The 21,661-nt window shown below is 38.9% G+C and overlaps 1 protein-coding gene across 1 annotated transcript in view; it reads right to left on the reverse strand.

Annotated features, from left to right (window-relative positions):
* Positions 1 to 5,400: 5,400 nt before the first annotated feature.
* Positions 5,401 to 21,661, reverse strand: part of itga3 (integrin subunit alpha 3) — a 165,418-nt gene continuing 149,157 nt past the window's right edge. Inside the window, exons 21-26 of the mRNA XM_033035336.1 lie at positions 20,219 to 20,332; positions 19,057 to 19,173; positions 16,426 to 16,524; positions 14,870 to 14,992; positions 10,449 to 10,590; positions 5,401 to 8,110 (exon numbers count right to left, since the gene is read on the reverse strand). Coding sequence (XP_032891227.1) covers positions 10,480 to 10,590; positions 14,870 to 14,992; positions 16,426 to 16,524; positions 19,057 to 19,173; positions 20,219 to 20,332 — 564 coding nt within the window. The 3' untranslated portion in view covers positions 5,401 to 8,110; positions 10,449 to 10,479. The remainder of the gene's footprint in view (positions 8,111 to 10,448; positions 10,591 to 14,869; positions 14,993 to 16,425; positions 16,525 to 19,056; positions 19,174 to 20,218; positions 20,333 to 21,661) is intronic.

Consider the following 21,661-nt stretch of genomic DNA (forward strand, 5'->3'; position numbering starts at 1 on the left):
CCACAAGGGAACATACTTGGCGAACATCAAGAAGTGGGAAGATATTGTTCAAATACAGGAACTACATATTCAACTACAACAAAACCTGTACTGGAGTTCCTGGCAGGTCTTCACCACAATGAAGGACTCAGCTACAGCACCATCAATACAGCCAGATGTGCTCTGTCAGCCTACTTAACTCAGGCACCAGGCCAACAGGCCATAGGGTACCACCCACTGGTGATCAAACTCAGGAGAGGCATATTCAACTCTAATCCCCAGACCTAGGTACACCCAAATCTGGGATGTCAGTGTGGTCCTGACGTACCTTAGGGGATGGTCACCAGCCAGGTCCTTCACCCTGGAACAGCCTACCCTGAAGACGGTCATGCTGATGGCCTTGTCTCAGCACAAAGAGTCTAGTTCCTCCATCTACTACGATTGGACAATATGGTTATAACACCAGACCGTGTCACATTTACCATTCAGGGGCTGGTCAAACAGAGCAGACCAGGAACATCAGGTCCAGTCATGGAATTCCGGGCACACCCACCTGAACCACGGTTATGTGTCATGACCCACTTGTTGAATTACATCGACACAATAAGAAATCCCCGAGGGAGAGAAAAAGCCTTATGGGTCAGCCACAAGAAACCTCATGGTCGGGTGACGAGCCAAACTATCTCAAGTGGCTCAAGCAGGTACTGGGAGTTGCTGGAGTAAATACTAACGTGTATAAATCTTACTCCACCAGGGCAGCATCCACATCGGTGACTAAGAGGATGGACGTGCCTATGGACCACATCTTGGCTACAGCAGGGTGGTCTAGGGAGTATACGTTCCAAACATTTATAACAAGCCGCTGGCAGAACCTGTATCGTTTGCAGAAAAAGTATTAGAATCTGCAAAATATATAATTTAAGCATGGGGGAGCATTTTGGTCTTGTTATTGTTAATAACACCATTATTGTTTTACAAACAGATTCATGGTTGATTACGATAACATACTTCCTCCCTCGAATGACTTCGGCAGCGAGTGAAGTATGAACTGTTACACGGTTTGAAATCGCAGAGCTTTAAAATCTTCACGTAGTCACTCACGTGACTCCGAAGTAAAATAGTAAGATTAAACGAGAACTTACTAGTTCGAAGTTTGATCTGTATTTTATGAGGAGTTACAATGAGGGATTACGTGCCCTCCGCTCCCACCCTCAATTATAGAGATCAACTGATATTCAAGTTCTCCTTTTCTTTACTATGTTTATTTCAATTATTGTGTCTTCTGTGATTCCACACCGCTGCTTTGAAGTATGTCGCGCATGCGTGCTGGACGGGTTCTTCACGTAATCCCTCATCGTAACTCCTCATAAAATACAGATCAAACTGGTAAGTTCTCGTTTAATCTTACTATTATGCCTGCCCAAGAGATCGATCTCTTAGATAGGCTTAATTCTCCCATGCCTTTACTATTTATATTTAATAATTACTATTTTATAATTTTAGTCAGGGTAGGCAGTGCCTACCTTGCCTAACCTGACGGCACGTGCCTGGAATAGATGTATTTTTGAACAGTCAGGGAGTCACGGATCATTGGATTAACCTTAAAATACTTTTCAGATTGCTTCAAGACCAATTTCCAATCCTGCGCTGATTGTTTCTAATGGCCAGAGGCTGCTACCCTTTGTTCTTCAAGACAAATTCCAATTGCTTTTTAATTCTGGGAATCCTGAGTAAAGAATGGGATTTCCTCTGAAGAAGGGTCTCGACCCAATACGTCACCCATTCCTTCTATCCAGAAATGCTGCCTGTCTCGCTGAATTACTCCAGCATTTTGTGTCTATCTTCGGTTTAAACCAACATCCATTGACTTCTCCAATTTCCGGAAGCCCTTGCTGTCTCCTCCCCTTCTCAGCTCTCCCTCAGCCCTCTGGATCCTCCTCTTCCTTTCTTCTTCCCGTACCCCCTCCGCCTACCCTACATCAGTCTGAAAAAGGGAGGGAGAGAGAAAACGGGGAATTACAGACCAGTTAGTCTAACGTCGGTAGTGGGGAAACTGCTAGAATCAGTTATTAAAGATGGGATAGCAGCACATTTGGAAAGTGGTGAAATCATTGGACAAAGTCAGCATGGATTTATGAAAGGTAAATCATGTCTGACGAATCTTATAGAATTTTTCGAGGATGTAACTAGTAGAGTGGATAGGGGAGAACCAGTGGATGTGTTATATCTGGACTTTCAGAAGGCTTTCGACAAGGCCCCACATAAGAGATTAGTATACAAACTTAAAGCACACGGTATTGGGGGTTCAATATTGATGTGGATAGAGAACTGGCTGGCAGACAGGAAGCAAAGAGTAGGAGTAAACGGATCCTTTTCACAATGGCAGGCAGTGACTAGTGGGGTACCGCAAGGCTCAGTTCTGGGACCCCAGCTATTTACGATATATATTAATGATTTGGACGAGGGAATTGAATGCAACATCTCCAAGTTTGCAGATGACACGAAGCTGGGGGGCAGTGTTAGCTGTGAGGAGGATGCTAGGAGGCTGCAAGGTGACTTGGATAGGTTGGGTGAGTGGGCAAATGCATGACAGATGCAGTATAATGTGGATAAATGTGAGGTTATCCAATTTGGTGGCAAAAACAGGAAAGTAGATTATTATCTGAATGGTGGCCGATTAGGAAAGGGGGAGATGCAACGAGACCTGGGTGTTATGGTACACCAGTCATTAAAAGTAGGCATGCAGGTGCAGCAGGCAGTGAAGAAGGCGAATGGTATGTTAGCATTCATAGCAAAAGGATTTGAGTATAGGAGCAGGGAGGTTCTACTGCAGTTGTACAGGGTCTTGGTGAGACCACACCTGGAGTATTGCGTACAGTTTTGGTCTCCTAATCTGAGGAAAGACATTCTTGCCATAGAGGGAGTACAGAGAAGGTTCACCAGACTGATTCCTGGGATGTCAGGACTTTCATATGAAGAAAGACTGGATAGACTCGGTTTGTACTCGCTAGAATTTAGAAGATTGAGGGGGGATCTTATAGAAACTTACAAAATTCTTAAGGGGTTGGACAGGCTAGATGCAGGAAGATTGTTCCCGATGTTGGGGAAGTCCAGAACAAGGGGTCACAGTTTAAGGATAAGGGGGAAATCTTTTAGGACCGAGATGAGGAAAACTTTTTTCACACAGAGAGTGGTGAATCTCTGGAATTCTCTCCCGCAGAAGGTAGTTGAGGCCAGTTCATTGGCTATATTTAAGAGGGAGTTAGATGTGGCCCTTGTGGCTAAAGGGATCAGGGGGTATGGAGAGAAGGCAGGTACAGGATACTGAGTTGGATGATCAGCCATGATCATATTGAATGGCGGTGCAGGCCCGAAGGGCCGAATGGCCTACTCCTGCACCTATTTTCTATGTTTCTATGTTTCTAAGGGTTTTAGCCCGAATCGTTGCCTATTTCCTTCGGTCCATAGATGCTGCCTCACCCGCTGAGTTTCTCCAGCACTTTTGTCTTCCTTCCTACACAATGGTCACAATCTTTTCACCCGGTTAGGAAGTCTAAAAACTAGAATGAATGGAGTTAAGGTGAAAGGAGAAAGATTTGATAGGGACCAGAGGCCAACTTATCACACAGAGGATGGTGGGTTATATGAAACGAGCTGCCATAGGAAACTGTAGAGATGGGTATAATTACAATCTTTATAAAAAAACATTACATGAATAATTGATTTATAAACATTACATTAAATGGTAAATGGATAATAACATTCAGAGGGATATGGGCCAAACACTGGCAAATTCAACTGTTAAACATTTTGGTGGGCATGGACAAGTTGGGCCAATGGACCCGTTTCCTTGTTGTATGATGCTACCACATAATTCTTTCCAATACTTCATGAAGTTTAATCTACGGTTAGTCTGCCAAAAGGTTACTTGAGCATTGATAACTGGGTCAAGTCCATGTCGATAAGTGGACCAATGTACAGTATATTCACTGTGTACTTGTTATGTTTCCCAGTGTTAATTCATCCTAGCAGTTCCTCCATTGAACGTGGTAACCATGTTGATAAATCATGTGCTTTGCTTCTTCAAAACTTCACTACTTTGTGGCAACTGCGGTTGTTTAAAGTGCTTTATAAATAAAGTTATTATTATTACTCCAGTTTAACAAGAGCAGAGGCCGAGTCAATTAGATAAAATAAAAATCCCATTTTATATTAAAAAAGGTTTAAATATCATTTGTATTCAAGAACTCAGCAAAGCACATCTTTATTTTATTGCATATTTACAGCTACATACAATTGAATATATCCCAGAGCCTATTAATTTAAATTTACAACTATTATTTCTATTAACTTATTTTTTGAAGTACTAAGGCCTTTGGTATAACTTTCCCTCAAATTAATAAGCAAGTTGAACCAAGATATACATGGATTGTTTTTATATAGTTTCTGCCTTTTTTTAGTATTTATTAATTGAATTACAAGATTGTATCAGTACTTGGTGACAGGTAGCTGATATGTGACCAAAGGTTATTAAATTCTACCAGTTTTATTGAGCATTTTAGATAAGGTTTGGGGTTGCAACAATATTTCGGTCAATGATTAATGAAGTAATGATCATCCCATGAGCAAGTATGCTGAATGGACACATTTTTCTATTTAATGGGAACAAAATTTAATGTGCTGTATCAAATTGGATTTTTCGGCTCCGACCTGAATCTCAACTGGAATAATTGGATGGAAAATAGTTAATAAATCCTTCAGTTGTCACTGTCATAAACACTGAAAGTTACATGTCCTTTTGAGTGAATTGACAAATAGTAAGCACAAGTATCCTGCCAACATGTGTTCACACAGAGAAGGTTAATATAATGTTTCAGGAGGTCAAGAAATGGTAGGGAAATGTCGGGAATGGTCCAGGTATATTTGAGTGCCGGATGGAAGTTAATGGTGAAATGGAAGAAGTCAGTGAGTTGTGTGTGGGTGCAGGAGGTAACACCAATGCAGTCGTCGATGTAGCGGAGGTAGAGTTCGGGGATGGGGCCCTGGTACGCCTCGAACAAGGATTATTCAACATACCCTACAAAGAGGCAGGCATAGCCAGGGCCCATGCGCGTGCCCATAGTTACGCCTTGTATTTGGAGGAAGAAGGGTTTCGACCCGAAACAGTGCCAATTTCCTTCGCTTCATAGATGCTGCCTCAGCCGCTGAGTTTCTCCAGCATTTTTGTCTACCACTGAAGGTTAATATAATTTTGTTATTGGATCTCAAGCAGTTAAATGAGGACATTTTTCCTTTGAACAGAATTTTGGCAGATGCATTTAATGTCCAAGGTATATTCACTAGTCTATTTGTGTACTTGTTACATTTGCCATCTTGTTAATTCATCTTGGCAGTTCATCCACTGCATGTGGTAGTCTTTCATAAATTTTGATAAAAATACTTTTATTTCAATATTCCAGTAGCACAAACTATTAAAAAGACATTACCCATTTCAGTAATTTCAGAAACAGTAATAAACATTTTACAGTATTAATACAATTTGATACAACAAAAACTACAGTAGCAAAACAGAATCCCCACATCCATACAATAGAATACGAAATATTTACAAATCTTACAGTACAAGAATTTCTTAGCTCTAGGAAGTATTTATATATTTGTTAAATGTTCAGCAGTAAAGAATAATAAAACACAGTAGTAATCAACCAAATCTTCTTCGATCTCCCTTTCAGACGATGCATTCTAGATCACATCAACTTGCTGCATAAACTTATATCACACGTCCAATCCTTTTACTAGTTTCCTTAAATCTGTGTTTCCTGATTTTGTCTGCCAGTGGAAGTAATTTTTATTTTCATTTATCTATCAAACTCCTTCATGATGTGTGAAGATCTCCATAAAATCTCTAACCTTCTTTGGTCAGTGGAGAATAACCCCACCTCTCCCAATTTCCACACTGAACTCAAATTTCTCATATCTGGTACCATTCTGGTAATATTTTTAATGTCCTTTACAAAGTTTTGACATTTTGACTTAAATATATTTATTTTAATATTCAGTAATGTTTTATTCTGACTGAACCAAGCTATAGGTATTAATCAAGATAGTTCTAGTATGGTTGCCATTTTTCCAATATCACTTTGATCTAAGCAGGTAAGCTAAAATAAAGAGAAACAAAATCTTTGTTTTAGAGTCAAATCAATTACTCCAAGAACCAAATCACAAAATCTGTTAATTTTTTATACACAGTTAATAGTGCATAATATTGGGATATTGGAATAGCTCTATGCCCTTTAAAAAAAAAGAGATACTTACCTCTATTTATTTAAAAAAATATAGTATGATTAACATTTACGTTAAGCATTTAGCTGTTCGTGTCAGCAACAGGGCACTTCATCTCTCACCTAAATTTAAATCTAAGGTTGTCAAGTTATATATTATTTTCTAAAAAAATATTACTGACTTCTTACTTCCTGCCTACACTTTCTCTATCACCAACTTGTACAGCTGTGTAACTGCATATATACACTTACAACCATATCATTATTTGATTATTATCTGCCACATGTAATGTTATGTTATTCAGTTTACTGTGGACAGTTCACCAGTATGAAGGGTGAAAGATATATAAGCATTTAGAATAGAAAACGTCCTTTCTTTCAAATTATTACTAGAGTCGATAACTGCTATTCTGATTGACCAAGTGAGCAAGAAAAAAAAATGCTTTGGTTTGATCTCTGGCGTGAACTTTCATCTTGTATTAGCTTTCCCATTAAAAATCAGGGCATTTTAATCATCAATTATGTGTAAATTTAGAAACTAAGCTAGAGAGGATGAATACTTATCTGACACCTCTCCTCAGATTAATTTGTTTTTCAAAGCAGCAATCAAGATGGTAAATAATGGATCAACAGTTTCCAATTAGTACCTCAATCTGAAGTTATAAAATATATCAAATGTATCCACCAATATCATGTTGGCATGAAAACACATTGGTATGTGTACCCTTAATATTATCGCATGGATTGCAATTTTTTTAAAGTACCATATTTCAAAGATAATAGAGAAACAAAAGATTGACATGGCAATTACAGAAAACATATTGATAAACATCCTATTCCTCTTATTTAATTATTGTGTATCAATGTCTTTGGGTGATACACATTCTGCTATTGTTATTCAGTAGGCACTGCACAAATGGAAAGGTCACATCATATCTGCACATCTCTCATATCCTGAAAATAATTCTAAACAACATGGAACAAACGAAATACATGCAAAACCGATAGCACAAGCATAACCTAACCAAAATGCGATTGGTGTTGCTCCCATTTGTCTTGTAATCTAAATTCTTGTTCTTGGGAGAAGGCGGGAATGATAAAGATTTTGTGGCTGGCAGCAATCCTTCCAACCAGCTCGTCAACTAGTTTTAAACCCACAAGCTAAATTTCAAATGGACCCATCTTCCCTTTTAGCACAATAAATTAAACATTAACCCATTTGTTCTCGAGTTTAAATTATTACAGAACAATATATTCAACACACAATGTTTCTCATGAAGTGGTAGCTACAACCCTGTTCCTTGTGTAACTTAATATCTTTACTCAAACCCGCAATCATTCCCCACCTCCCCCCCAACCTAAAAGCCCACTCACCAGCTCCTTCCCCATGTATTTCAGTGCATTGGACTCTTAGTCTAATCTACTGGGAAAACAATGCTCAAACCTGTAAAAAGCTCAAAGATGTGCTTCAAAAGGCACCAAGGATTCCAAGTTGTTCCCACTGTGCTTTACAAACTTTATCATGGTTTTTTTTCTTGAATTTGACTGAAACATAAGTTATCATAAATAGAACTAAGGTAATGTGAACAGAATGTTTGTACACAGGTATATTACACAGTTCCCTGTAATGTTTGCTTGGAAAGTGTTTGGACAAGCGGGTGCCCCCTTATAGGTTCAGAAAGAAGCACTCATTGGTATTTGTCCTTTTCTTTCCAGTTTGTTACCCATTGCTTCTTCTGGGTCTTCTTTGTAAAGCCTTCTGTGATGAAATAGCGTTCTTCTTTGCGGATCTTCACAGCATGATACTTGGGCATACTCCTGTAGTATCTTGTCCTCTTGAAGAAGCCGCACTGCTCAGGAAAGAAAAGATAAGAAGGAAAGTTATTCTGCACTTTTTAAAAGTGAACTTTTTTATTGATGTAGTGATTAAATACAAACACAATTTTCAATATGTTTATTGTCTCTGGATAATCAATTGTTAGGAGATTTAAAAAGTAATGAATCCAGGCACCTTGATCTTTGGTGAAAATAGCATTACAGAGTCATCTAATCCAGATTTAAGTTTCAAATTATGTGCTGATTTAACTGAGCTCAACGAAAGCCAGTAGGGATAATGTGTATTTTATGTATCACTGATTTGGTAGAATGTGCGTAATGGATGAGAGTAAAGAAGTATCGGTGATATGGATATCAAAAAAAACAATTGGTAAGGGATGGATGAAAAGGGGGGGGGGGGGAGGGGTTGCTGGAGGCTATTGAAGAGGGCAATAGTTAAAGTTGATTTGCAGGCATAAGAAAAAAAACATTCTACATCGGAGTAGGGTTAAAGATTTAACCACGAATGTTGAGTGAAGGAGTATCCATGGTGATGTGGATTCTTAGCAAAATAAGACATGAATTGTGTAATAAAGGTAGGGAAGCGATATGGTGTCAGACAGAGGATAATTTTGAAACGATTATAGTGGAAAGTAGAAATGCAAAGAAATGTACTAGTAGTCCTGGTTTTAATTGTTAAGCAGATCTAATAGTACAATGATATAGAACAGAAAATTTGATTCCTGGTTGTTCGTTCACCCAGCAGCATTTAGGAAAAAGTAAAAGAAAATGAGACATTAGTAAACAGGCAACATACAATGATGAAATTCTTTCCAAGAAAGCTCACTGTAGTCAAAACAGGAAATCAGGAAATATGCAGATTACCAAGAGAATACCTATCATCAAGATTGAAAAAAAAATGCAATTAGTGTATTGGGGAAGAGAATGAGAAACAAAATAGCTGTCTGTAAGAGAAAGGATTTTAGAATTAGTCTGTTACATGTGAAGAAAGAGCCAAGGAATACAAAAGTTAGTCAGGGTAAAGTTTTTTTGAGCATTAAAAAGTGATATTCAGCACATAGCATTGGCTAGCATTTTGATAGCTATCAAATTTACTGGATTGCAAAACATAATGCAAATATAGTTGAATAATTTAGGCAATTTCAGTTTTAAAAGTGAGCATCATCATCAAAATCCATTTTTCTAAGTCAATTACACAAAATTTCCAAGATCAATAATTACATTTTCTTTCTAAGAAAGTTGATTGGGCATTAAATGGTTAAAAAAAACCATTGGTAGTTTAAAACGACAATGTTTATTGTCCAATCATTTCTACACTGGATAATTTCAATCACATTTCAAAAAGGACTCTACAATTGACTTAAAGCACCAACCAGAACTTCCTTGTTCTGTTACTATCCAATAACGGTTGAATAGATGTGGAAATGTTAGTTCTGGGCGTGGTCAGGATCAAGCAAAATGATCCCTTACTGTCAAATAGCCCGTTGACATGTGGCGTAGATCCCCCCCCCCCCCCCCCCCCCCCCCGCCCGATAACACCTGTACCTTGTAGGAAAGCAGCGAAAAAAGGGTAACATTGGATGGCATTGCCTTTGTGGATGTGTTTGCTTCTGGTTACAAAGCTGTGAGGCAGAGTTGAAGGAATAGCTATTTTCTTTCCCACCACAGTTTTTGACTCTGACAGCAATAATAAATTATAAGGCATTAATTATTTCAATTATTTCAATATGTCCTAAGAATATTTATAGACTATCAAACAAAATTGGATAGTGAGCTACATAAAGCTGGGAAATGGGATTCAGCTAAAGTCAGTTTTTGGCAGCTTTGACATGGTGAATGAATGGTCTCTTCTGCACCATAGATTTTTATGATTCTAATAAATTATTTGGGCAGGTGACCAAAACCATGGCTACTAAGGTATGTTTTCAGGTTACCTTAACAGGGGAAAATGAGGCTCAGAGCTTTGGGAAGGAGTCTCCAGACTGTGAAGACATTGCTCTTCAAAGGGGAGAAATTTAAACTCAGGAGTGCCATTTGGGAAATCATGCCAGGACAGTTCCTTCCTCAAAATCACTTGGTTATTCGAGGAGTCTCAGGATGAGGAAAAATATTGGGAAATTTTTTACAGTGATTCGTTTTGCAATATAAAAAATAGCAAAGAAATAAAGAATGTCATATCACCATATTCTGTATGAATTTGAGATCAAGAAAGAAAACAAAGTAACAACACACTTGGGAGTAAATAAAATTTCATAAAAGGGTAACAGGCAGTTACCCTATATACAACTACAAAATAATAGATACCAAACACCTCCCTACCCAACCTTATTCTGTCACTGTACCCTCTATTACCAAAAAGTGCAGGAGGTGAGGTTGACCAGCACTAGTCATTGTCAGTAAGGCGCTTAGTTTCTGAGGGCTGAGTCTTGATTTCAGCCTTTTGCTCTTTGGCTTCGTACATAGCTCTTGTGTTCGCTCTCTTGAAGAAACCACACTATAAAGAAGGAAGTTATTCAATTAAAATAACCAACAGAAACAAAACATATTTTACCAACATAAAATAAAATTGGACGTAGTAATATGTCTTTTCTTAATTTAATTATGTATGAATAAAAAGGATCTATCTATCTATCTATCTATCTATCTATCTATCTATCTATCTATCTATCTATCTATCTATCTATCTATCTATCGTCCATCCGACCATAGTTGGATTATAAAATATGTTTTTTCTTAAATGCGTCCATGGTGATTACTCTTGCAAATTTGCTTGAAGATCCACGTTGGTCACTGTCTCCGAAAGAGAAACTACCACCATCAGTCCTTCTACAGACACACAGTAGAAAGCATTTTATTGGGATGCATGGGTTGAGAATAGCTCCATCCAAGAATGCAAGAAATTGCAGAGTTGTGGACGTAGCCCAGACCACCACGCAAACCAACCTTCCTTCCATTGACTCCATCTACACTTCACACTGCATCGGCAAGGCCACCAGCATAATTAGGCAAAAGGTACAGAAGTTTGAAAATGCATTCCTCCAGATTCAGGGACAGTTTCTGCCCAGCTGTTAACAGGCCACCAAACCCGTCCTCTCACCAGCTAGAATGCGGTCCTGACCTCCCACCTACCTTATTGGAGAACTATGACCTACCTTTAATCGGATTTCATCTTGCACTAAATATTGTAGCCTTTATTTGTACACTGTGGAAGGCCTGGTTGTAATCAAGTACAGTTTTATTTTGACTGGATAGCATGCAACAAATGCTTTTCACTGTACCTCGGTACATGTGATAATAATAAATTAAACTAAACTAACTTTTACTAATTCTAGATAAAAACACTTTTTCTTTTCTCCTCTCTAATACTTCTAGCAATGACTTCAAATTGGTGACTTTTGGTCTCTCTGCCAAGGGAAATAGGTAATTATTTTACTCCATTCAACCCCCTTGTATTTTTATACAACTCATCTCCCGTCTGCCTCTTCTGTTCCAAAGTAAAAACCTCAGCCTATCCAATCTTTCCATATCACTATAAGTTTCCATAGCTTTGTACCACCCTTGTAAATCTCTCTTGTACTCTCTCTTGTCAAATCATATCTATCTTGGCATGTGGTGACCAGAATTAAACATTGTCCTAACTTTTTTAAATTCTATGCCTTGGCAAATAAAGGAAAGCATCCTAGGTGCCTTTTAATGCACCTTCTGACTTGTGGGTTCCTTTTAAGGATCTATGGATCCTTACCATTCCTTTGCCTTCTGCCCTCCTTGTTGTGGATCATATCACACATCACAAGGTTGACTTCCATTGTCACTTTACCACTCAACTGGCCAGACCACATTCATTTTACTGCAACCTGTAGGTTTTCTCCGCACTGTCAACCACACACTCAATTTGTTACCAATAATTATTTGGCCACCTCATGCACATCAATATTGTCATATTAATTATGTACTGGAAAATCTGGATGCCCATTCTTCATAACTTAACTCCCTATTAGTTTACCCTTTGTTGTTATCCTTATGTGAAATGCTGCTTTAGTAATTCCCTTAAGTGCAAACTTGATTAAATTCAAATCCTTCCCCATGTACTCTAAAGCTGTTAATTAAATAGTTATGACTATTCAAATAGAGGCAAATATATTGTCGTGCTTCTTCTAATATAATGTCAAATAATTCAAATCATCACTTTGCATGTTCACTTTATGAGTTGAAACCAGCAAAACAAATGGCAGAAATCTCTGCAACCAGAAACTGTTAGAAGTTAAAACCACAGGCAATGTCACAACATTTCAAAACCAGCTGAAACAGATAGAGAAACACACATATTAAGATTGTTTCTTATTCCATTGTGTCAGTAAAATCTTTCTTGTGATTGTAAATTACTACATAAACAGCAACAGCAATAGCAAAGAGAACTTAGTGTATTGTAGGGAGCGGAATAAAAGAAAATCCCTGAGATAAAAGACACAAAGTGCTGGAGTAACTCACCGGTCGGGCAGCATCTCAGGAGAACAGGGATAGGTGACAATTCAGGACATTTTTTCAGACACTGACCCAAAAACGTCACTTTTCCATGTTCACCAGAAATGCTGCCTGACCAGCTGAGTTACTCCAGCACACTGAGTTTTTTTATAAACCAGCGTCTCCAGTTCCAAAGAAAATTGCTGTCTGTCCAAACTTGGCTATCATTTCCACACTATGTAATTTAGACACAATTCTGCTCGTAGCAATCACAACAAACATGTAGCATTCAAATTTGATCACTAATTATTTACACATAATTTCACTGAGACTGGAAGTGGTTTTACAATCGCTCGATACTTTGCAATTCAGGGTACGCATGTCCTGATCAAGCAGTTGAGTAACAGAAGGACCAGATTCTTTGCATGTAAGCACTGCATTTGAAAGGTAATATTCTATAGTTAATGTATGGATGATCAAGTGCTGTGAAGTTTGTAAAATTTCTCAATATGTCATGGAGATGATGACTTTTTCAAATGAATATGACACCAGAGTCTAAAAATTCGCACCTGATCTTTTCACGTACTACTGTTTCGGGATCATTTTTCAGTGGACAATTATATACATCGTCAACACCATTATGCTTGCGTTAGCAGATTACATTGATTGGTTTGATTATTTACGTAGCACATCATCGCAAAGTTAGGATAATGAATCATTTATCAATCAGAAAATTAATGTAACTTTTCACGCACAAGTTTATTTTTCTTCAAAATAAGGTAATATGAACAAGAATCATGTTCTTGCATTTTGCGTATGAGACATCCATAACAATATTGTAACTTGTTTACCTCAGACCAATGCAAAATAGATTTGGGAATAATACTAGAGATTAATACTGACAATGACCACACCCATATTAACAAGGCAAACCCATTTTGTTTTGTTTTCAATTTTTATCAATAGTGCAAACAATGGTATATTTCACAACCTCACATTTTATAAACTTTCCTTGATATACCTTCCATCTTTCCATTTCTTTGTTCATTTTATACAATGAAAAGGATTCATATTTTTAGTGTTTAAAGATGCAATGCAGATAGTCTGAAGCAACGAGGGAGTGCTTCAGACAAGCTGTATTACATATTAATATAATAATAATAATAATAAATTTTATTTATGGGCGCCTTTCAAGAGTCTCAAGGACACCTTATAAAAATTTTGCAGGTAGAGGAAAAACATGTAAGGGGAATGAAATAAATAGTAGAGACATGACTAGTAAAGACAGAATTCAATACAAAACACAATAATAAGGCAATTAATGCACAGATGAAAAGGGAGGGGGACGTGGGGCTAAGGATAGGCAGAGGTGAAGAGATGGGTCTTGAGGCGGGACTGGAAGATGGTGAGGGACACGGAATTGCGGATCAGTTGGGGGAGGGAGTTCCAGAGCCTGGGAGCTGCCCTGGAGATGGCTCTGTCCCCTAAACTGCGGAGGTTGGACTTGTGGATGGAGAGGAGACCGGCTGATGTGGATCTGAGGGACCGTGAGGGTTGGTAGGGTGAGAGGGGGTCAGTGAGATATGGGGGGGCCAGATGGTGGAGGGCTTTGTAGGTGAGGATCAGGATTTTGTAGGTGATCCGGTGGGAGATGGGAAGCCAGTGAAGTTGTTTGAGGACTGGAGTGATGTGATGCCAGGATTTGGTGTGGGTGATGAGTCGGGCGGCTGCGTTCTGGACCAGTTGGAGTCGGTTGATGTAGGTGGAGCTGATGCCAAGGAGAAGTGAGTTGCAATAGTCCAGTCGGGAGGAGATGAAGGCATGGATGAGTCTTTCAGCAGCGGGCGGTGGGAGAGAGGGTCTGAGTTTGGCGATGTTGCGGAGATGAAAGAAGGAGGTTTTAATGACATGGCGGATGTGAGGCTCAAGGGAGAGGGTGGAATCAAAGATCACGCCAAGGTTGCGGGCCTGGGGAGATGGGGAGACAGTGGTGCCGTTGATGGTGAGAGTGGGGTTATTGATTTTGCTGAGTGTGGCTTTGGAGCCTATGAGGAGGAATTCTGTCTTATCGCTGTTGAGTTTGAGGAAATTATGTATGTACTACAGAAATTATTCATTGGATTGATATTATGTCTCGAAGAATTATTTGTGTAGGAGGAAGCAGATAAATTTCTAGATTGTGGCAATGTCAGTTATCTTCCCATTGTGCGGCCAGTTTTTTTCAGCTCCTGATAATCATGGCCGCTGTAGCTAATTTTAGCCTCAAAGTTACAGAATGCTTACGGGCATAATGAAAATAAAGTATGGCATACCTTCCATAGTAGTAGTATTATAAAACTTAACAGTAGAATTCCTGCCAGCACAGCCACCACAATGACCCATTTCTTACTAGAAGATTGTTTTTCATCAGGCTTGAGTTGAATATTGAGGGTTACCTGGATTAAACAAAACACCAATCAAAAATAATTAATGGCAATATTTTAGTCGAGAAGTGACAGCCATCCTTCCAGTTTTGTATGGTGAATGGTGAACGAGATACCAGTTTTCTACATTTTGTTACAATTTTCTAAGTTGTACTTAAACTGTGTGATGCAACAAATCATATTTTTGCAACATTTATGAAAGATCATATTATGGAACACAAACTCTGCATCATTTAATAGAAATGGGGCGGCATGATGGCACAGCGGTAGAGTTGCTGCCGCGCCAGAGACCCGGGTTTGTGCCTGACTCCGGGTGGTGTCTGTATGGAGTTTGTACGTTCTCCCCATGACTGCATGGGGTTTCCCCGGGTGCTCCGGTTTCTTCCCACACTTGTAGGTTAATTAGCTTAGTTAAAAATGGTAAATTGCCCCTAGTGTGTAGGATGGACCTAGTGTACGGGGATCGTTGGTCGGCACTGACTTGGTGGATGGAAGGGCCTGTTTCTGCATTGTATCTCTAAACTAAACTAAATGGGATGTTGAAGGTGATCTGCTTTTTTATTGATTCATGATTATGTATTCAAAAATGTTTTGTCGACTGTTTCATGCTAATGGAGGGATTAGCTGAGAATTGTACATATTTTTGTAACTAAGCATTCACCATTTTGATATGCTTCTGCATAACCATTCTTCCTTAGATATTTTACAATCCATCAATATGAGATGCCTTAAAGTATCACCCTCTATAAACTTGAAATTCAGAAGTCTCTTTATCCATTAATCGTGTGGTTGCCAAACTAGATTAAATTCAATAGTTAGTCCGTGGCAATTTGTTCTGAACTCACACAGTGGTAGCATCTTCAGCTTTCACTCCCCTTCCCAAAATCCATTCCACTTGCGCAAATCTCAGAAGTGGAGTCGCACTCAATTAAAATCTCAATCCTATAACTTTTATGCAAGAAACAGGGATACATTTTCCATCTTATTGTGATTAAAATTTTCAGATTTGTTTAGTAAACCTTCCATTACCTGTATCTCTCCAATTATAATTTGCTCAAGCAAACATCCCCCCCCCCCCCCCCCAAATTCCTTGCACTCTTCACGTTCTAGCTTCTTGCAAAGACCTGATTTGCACCAATGACAGCTATGTCTTCATGGGCTGAGAGTTCTGTAATTGTGATTCCCGAGTGACTCTTTGAAGCCTTTAAAGTATTCCTCTAAAAACTGGCCCTATGACCATACCCCTGATTCTTGTCCACGTAGCTCTTTACATGATTAATTTTAAATTTCAATTGATGCTAATATCTGTCAAGTACCATTGGAAATTGTATTCCATTAAATGTGCTATATAAATGTTAGTTATACTTGATTACTCAGTAAAAAAACAGATTGTGACCACAGCCATTTTACATTTTGGTGATGAGGGAAAGATCTAAAAGACTCACATTCACACTTGATTGATCCATTTTTATTGTAGAAATATTTGTCATTAGGTGCAAGGAAGCCTCCAGGTTCACATAAATCCGGTTGTAGTCTTGGAATTCCTAGAATTTAAAAAAATCAAATGAAGAGCTTTTAAATGCTTATGGTCTAGAATTTTGTTAGCATCTGCAGAAGACTGCAGTTTGAAGTAAAATGGCCCCACAAATGTTTTGTTCAGGTGACCAGTATTAGGTAATGTATTAATATATAGAACTAATACCTCATACATCACTTGGAAAGCCTTAATATACCGAAGACACAAGATGGTATTGGTGTTGGTTATATTATCACATGTATCAAGGTACGGTGAAAAGTTTTGGTTTGCGTGCTATCCAATTAAATTAGATCATAATTTAAATGAGCACAATCAAGCCGTACACAAGTACAACAGTTAGTGCAAAGACTAAAATACCAGAGTGCAGAATATAGTTTTGCAGCATTATAGCGTAACAGTTTCAGAGAAAAAGTCAAATGTCCCCAGTGAGGGAGGTTGAAAGATTGGTATTACAGCTTCGTTTATGGGATAATTGATAACAGAGGGAAATAAACAGTTTCTCAGTCCGGTGGTGCATGCTTTCAGTTTTTGCATTTTCTACCACACAGGAGAGTGGAGAATGTACAGCGTGAAAAATGCAGATGTGAACTCTATTGATAAGTTCAGATACGTTTGTGAGTGAGTTTGTGCAGAAAATGAGTTATATGTGGCTTGGTGAGGATTTGTGTAGACTAGAAGAGTATGATTGGCAGTAAAGTTTGATATATTAGATCAGTTTCTGTTCAGGTCCTGTTCTGGAAGGTCACCTTTAAATCATGCAGAAATGAAACATTTTGGGTGCCTTTCGACACCCGTGTATAGGTTTAGAGTAGTCTGTACATCAGATGTCAGATGTACAGAAAATCGTGGAACAAAATTAGTCGACTTTGCAATCCACATGGCAAGTTTTGATATTTGATCATTTTATTTTTCACAAATATTGAATTGTTAAAACCATAATTCTTAACCAAAATTATGGGCAGAATCCAATGCAGCTGAAACTGCTTTATTAATCAATTAAGACATTCTTATTCTTAATTGTCAGCTGTCTTCTATCTGTTTGAATTATTTGATTACCTTTTATCATTTGGTTCCAATATCTGTTATTTGCAGAATAGATAACAAACTAGCATACTGGGAAATAAGGATACATGTACTGGGAAATAAGGATACATGTTCAAAGAGTAGGGATAAATTGGTCCCTTTCGGAATGGCAGGCAGTGACAAGTGAGGTGTCGCAAGGCTCAGTGCTGGGATTGCAGCTTTTTACAATATACATTAATGATTTAAATGAAGGAATTAAAAGTAACATTAGCAAATTTGCAGATGACATAAAGCTGAGTGGCAGTGTGAACTGTGAAGAGGATACTATGAGGATGCAGAGTGACTTGGACAGGTTGGGTGAGTGGGCAGATGCTTGGCAGATGCAATGTAGATAAATATGAGGTTATCCACTTTGGAGGCAAGAACGGGAAGGCAGATTATTATCTGAATGGTGTCAGTTAGGAAAATGGGAAGTGCACCAAAATCTGGGTGTCCTAGTACATCAGTTATTGAAAATGAACATGCAGGTAGAGCAGGCAGTGAAGAAAGCTAATGGCATATTGGCTTTCATAAAGAGAGGAGTTGAGTATAGGAGCAAAGAGGTCTTCTGAGACTACACCTGGAGTACTGTGTGCAGTTTTGGTCTCCTAATTTGAGGAAGGACATTCTTGCTATTGAGGGAGTGCAGCGTAGGGGATCTTATAGAAACATATACAATTATTAAGGGATTGGACACGCTAGATGCAGGAAACATGTTCCCGATGTTGGAGGAGTTCAGAACCAGGGGGCACAGTTTAACAATAAGGGTAGGCCATTTAGAACTGAGATGAGGAAAATCTTTTTCGCACAGAGAGTTGGGAATTTGTGGAATTTTCTGCCTCAGAAGGCAGTGGAAGCCGATTCATTGGATACATTCAAACAAGAGATAGATAGAGCTCAGGGCTAGCAGAATCAAGGGGTATGGGGCGAAGGCAGGAACGGGGTACTGATTGTGGATGATCAGTCATGATCGCATTGAATATCGATGCTGGCTCGAAGGGCTGAATGGCCTACTCCTGCACCTATTGTATACCATTTGTATCTATGTATTGTGATTTGGCTTATTTAAATACAGAAGCACCCATACTTGCTTGGCCACTGGGTATAGCAGATACAAAGCAAATATGTGGGAAGGTGTCAATATAATAGGTAGGGATCATTGAAATATTCAGTCAGTTTGTACGTTGTAAGACAACAGATCAACATTGGAAGAGACTCTCAAGTGTGCATAATCAACCTGAAAAGTGAAGACATGAAAAATACACAAAGCAATCCTTATCATTTTTGTAGGATTCAATCTGTACCTCAGGGTCAAGGAAAGAGCATTCACATCGTGGCCCTGTTTCCATCAATCTTTCCCCCACCATGCACAAGAAGCACAAGACGCAACTGTATGCAGATGCCGAGAAGTGAGTTCAGCTCTGGCCGAACTATTTTTAATCTTGTGATGTGGACTGGATATGAAGAAGATTTGTACCTCGAGAAAGGTGCTGTTCCACAGTCGTGCTCGGAGCGTTATTTTGGCCTCTTTCGTCATATTGCGCAGCAGACAATTGAATCGCTTGCACCGGGCTGTGTGTTTATTTCCACATTCCTGTTAAAATAAAACGTGAAAGAGTATGCTATAGACACTGTCGATACTGTGCTTGAAAATCAAGCTATGCCAGAGATGAAACTATAAAATTGTAACCAATTACTAAACATTAGTAGAAGGAGGTTCACATGGACGAGAAGCACCTCGTATTTCACTTGGGTAGTTTACAACCCAATGGTTGGAATATTGAATTCTCCAATTTTATGTAACAAACCCTCTTCTATCGCCTTTCTCTAGTACCCCCACCCCCCCCCCCCACCACCCAGAGCGCACCCATTTGTCCCACTCCCGTCCACTTGCTTCTACATCCATCCCTTTGGCTTTACATTTCGCACGTCTTCTCTGCTTATCTAACCTTTTAATCTACATGTCTCATTTTTATCTCCATTCAACACCCGAATATCCATTTGGATATGTATCCAATTAATACATTAAAAAGACATTTGATTTCCAATTATCACTGCAAAATATTGCTTATACTAATAACTCACATATAGATCTTTTGTTATATCTCCCATAATTTAACCTGTATTTCTTCTAACAGTACTTTAAATGCTGACTTATTTTGCATGGGTCATACATTGCAAAGAACTGGGGTTAAGAGTGATATCCTGGACTATTTTTGAGACTGAGATAATTTTCTATGATCTTTTGGACAAATTATTCAGGCTATTAAGTCTGGCTTTGCGCTTCTGCTGAGATGAGTATGTCATTTTTTTAGTGGGGTGTAGAGTATATTCATCACAAAGGATTGGAGGATCTTTCCTGTCACTCATTATTAATATTTCATGAGTAATTTAAGCAAATGTCCATATTTCAATTGCCAGAAACTTTGTTGCAATTATATGACGTTTGTTTAAGAAGGAACTGCAGATGCTGGAAAATCGAAGGTTTTTACTTTGCATATACTTTGCAATTATATGACATTTGATACTTGAGATGGGAGTAATAAAATATTTTTTCCAGAAAATCAAAAGAAATGCAAATCCTCTGCTTTTGCATTCACGGTCTGGTTGATTCCTTCGGTTTCCTACGATGTACTTACTAACTCTAAATCGCTTTCTCCACTTCGCTCATTGATCAATTTTCGAAGTTCTTTAGCAGCTGCAGGTGCAACATCCCGTTTTGTTCTTTCTGGCCGACTTGTTTGATTATTCATCTGAAGAATAAATTTCAGAGTTAATTCTAATCTAACAGCATAAAAGTCATTTTTGTGGAAGCACAACGCTTTCCAGCTTCTGATAACCTGTCTGAGTATAGATAAAGATTGATTACCGATCGACCAATTTCAACTCCCAACTGCTTGCTTGTCTCTCTTGTAACTAGCCTCACACTGGCTCAAACAGCTCCAAAGAAGGGTCCTGACCTGAAAAGTTAATTTCCCTGCACAGAAGCTGACTGGACTGCTGATTTTTGTTCAAACAGCTTTCCATTGTTTGCATGCAATGTTTATGGCACATTTGAATGAAGACATTGGCAAGTTGCTCACACTCATTTACTCCGGGTGCTATATGTATGGTGTAGTGACCGCGTGGGTGCTCTGGTTTTTTCCCACATTCCAAAGACATGCAGGTTAATTGGGTTCTGTAAATCGCCCCTAGTGTGTGGGATGCAAAACGGGGATATCAAAAATCTAGTGCATGGTTGACCTCTGTTATGATAAATCCTCCTTTTGTGAAAGATAGCTGGCCATATATTATATTCTGGAGCCATACGGAAGGACAGATTTGCTGATACTTTCCTGATTATCTTCCAGAACCACAAGACAATTATAGAGCTTTCCCATGTAGGATTTATTAAGTGGGGTGGGGTTTACACTAAAAGATGGTCACTGCTGGTCCTGTGATAGTTACAGTCATCAGTGGTGGATATCCTCATTAATGCTTCCTCTGATCATGTCTGGAAACTTGCCTCAAGATGATTATATCCTTACCACACATCCTAATTTCCAGGAATATTCAACCAAAATCCCATGCAGTATTCATATTTAGACTGTGGTAGATACTTCTTATTAAGAGTCTGAAGCTTAGTTTAAATAAAGAGGTCCTGACTTAGAAGATGACGACACAGTGGCAAAGCTAGTAGATCTATTGCCTCACTGCCCTTGAGACCCAGGTCTGACCCTGACCTTGGGTGCTGTCCAGATGGAGTTTGCACATCCTCATTGTGACAACATGGATGTCCCAGGTGCTCTGGTTTCCTCTCACATTCCAAAGATATCAGAATTGCTAGGTTGGTTGGCCATTGTATTTAAGAAGGAACTGCAGATGCTGGAAAATCAAAGGTAGACAAAAGTGCTGGGAAACTCAGTGGGTGCAGCAGCATCTATGGAGCGAAGGAAATAGGCAACATTTCGGGCCGAAACCCTTCTTCAGACTGAAGGCAAAGTTTCGGGCCGAAACGTTGCCTATTTCCTTCGCTCCATAGATGCTGCTGCACCCACTGAGTTTCTCCAGCACTTTTGTCTACCTTAGTTGGCCATTGTAAA

The sequence above is a fragment of the Amblyraja radiata genome, chromosome 16, assembly GCF_010909765.2.
Source record: "Amblyraja radiata isolate CabotCenter1 chromosome 16, sAmbRad1.1.pri, whole genome shotgun sequence".
Taxonomy (NCBI): domain Eukaryota; kingdom Metazoa; phylum Chordata; class Chondrichthyes; order Rajiformes; family Rajidae; genus Amblyraja; species Amblyraja radiata.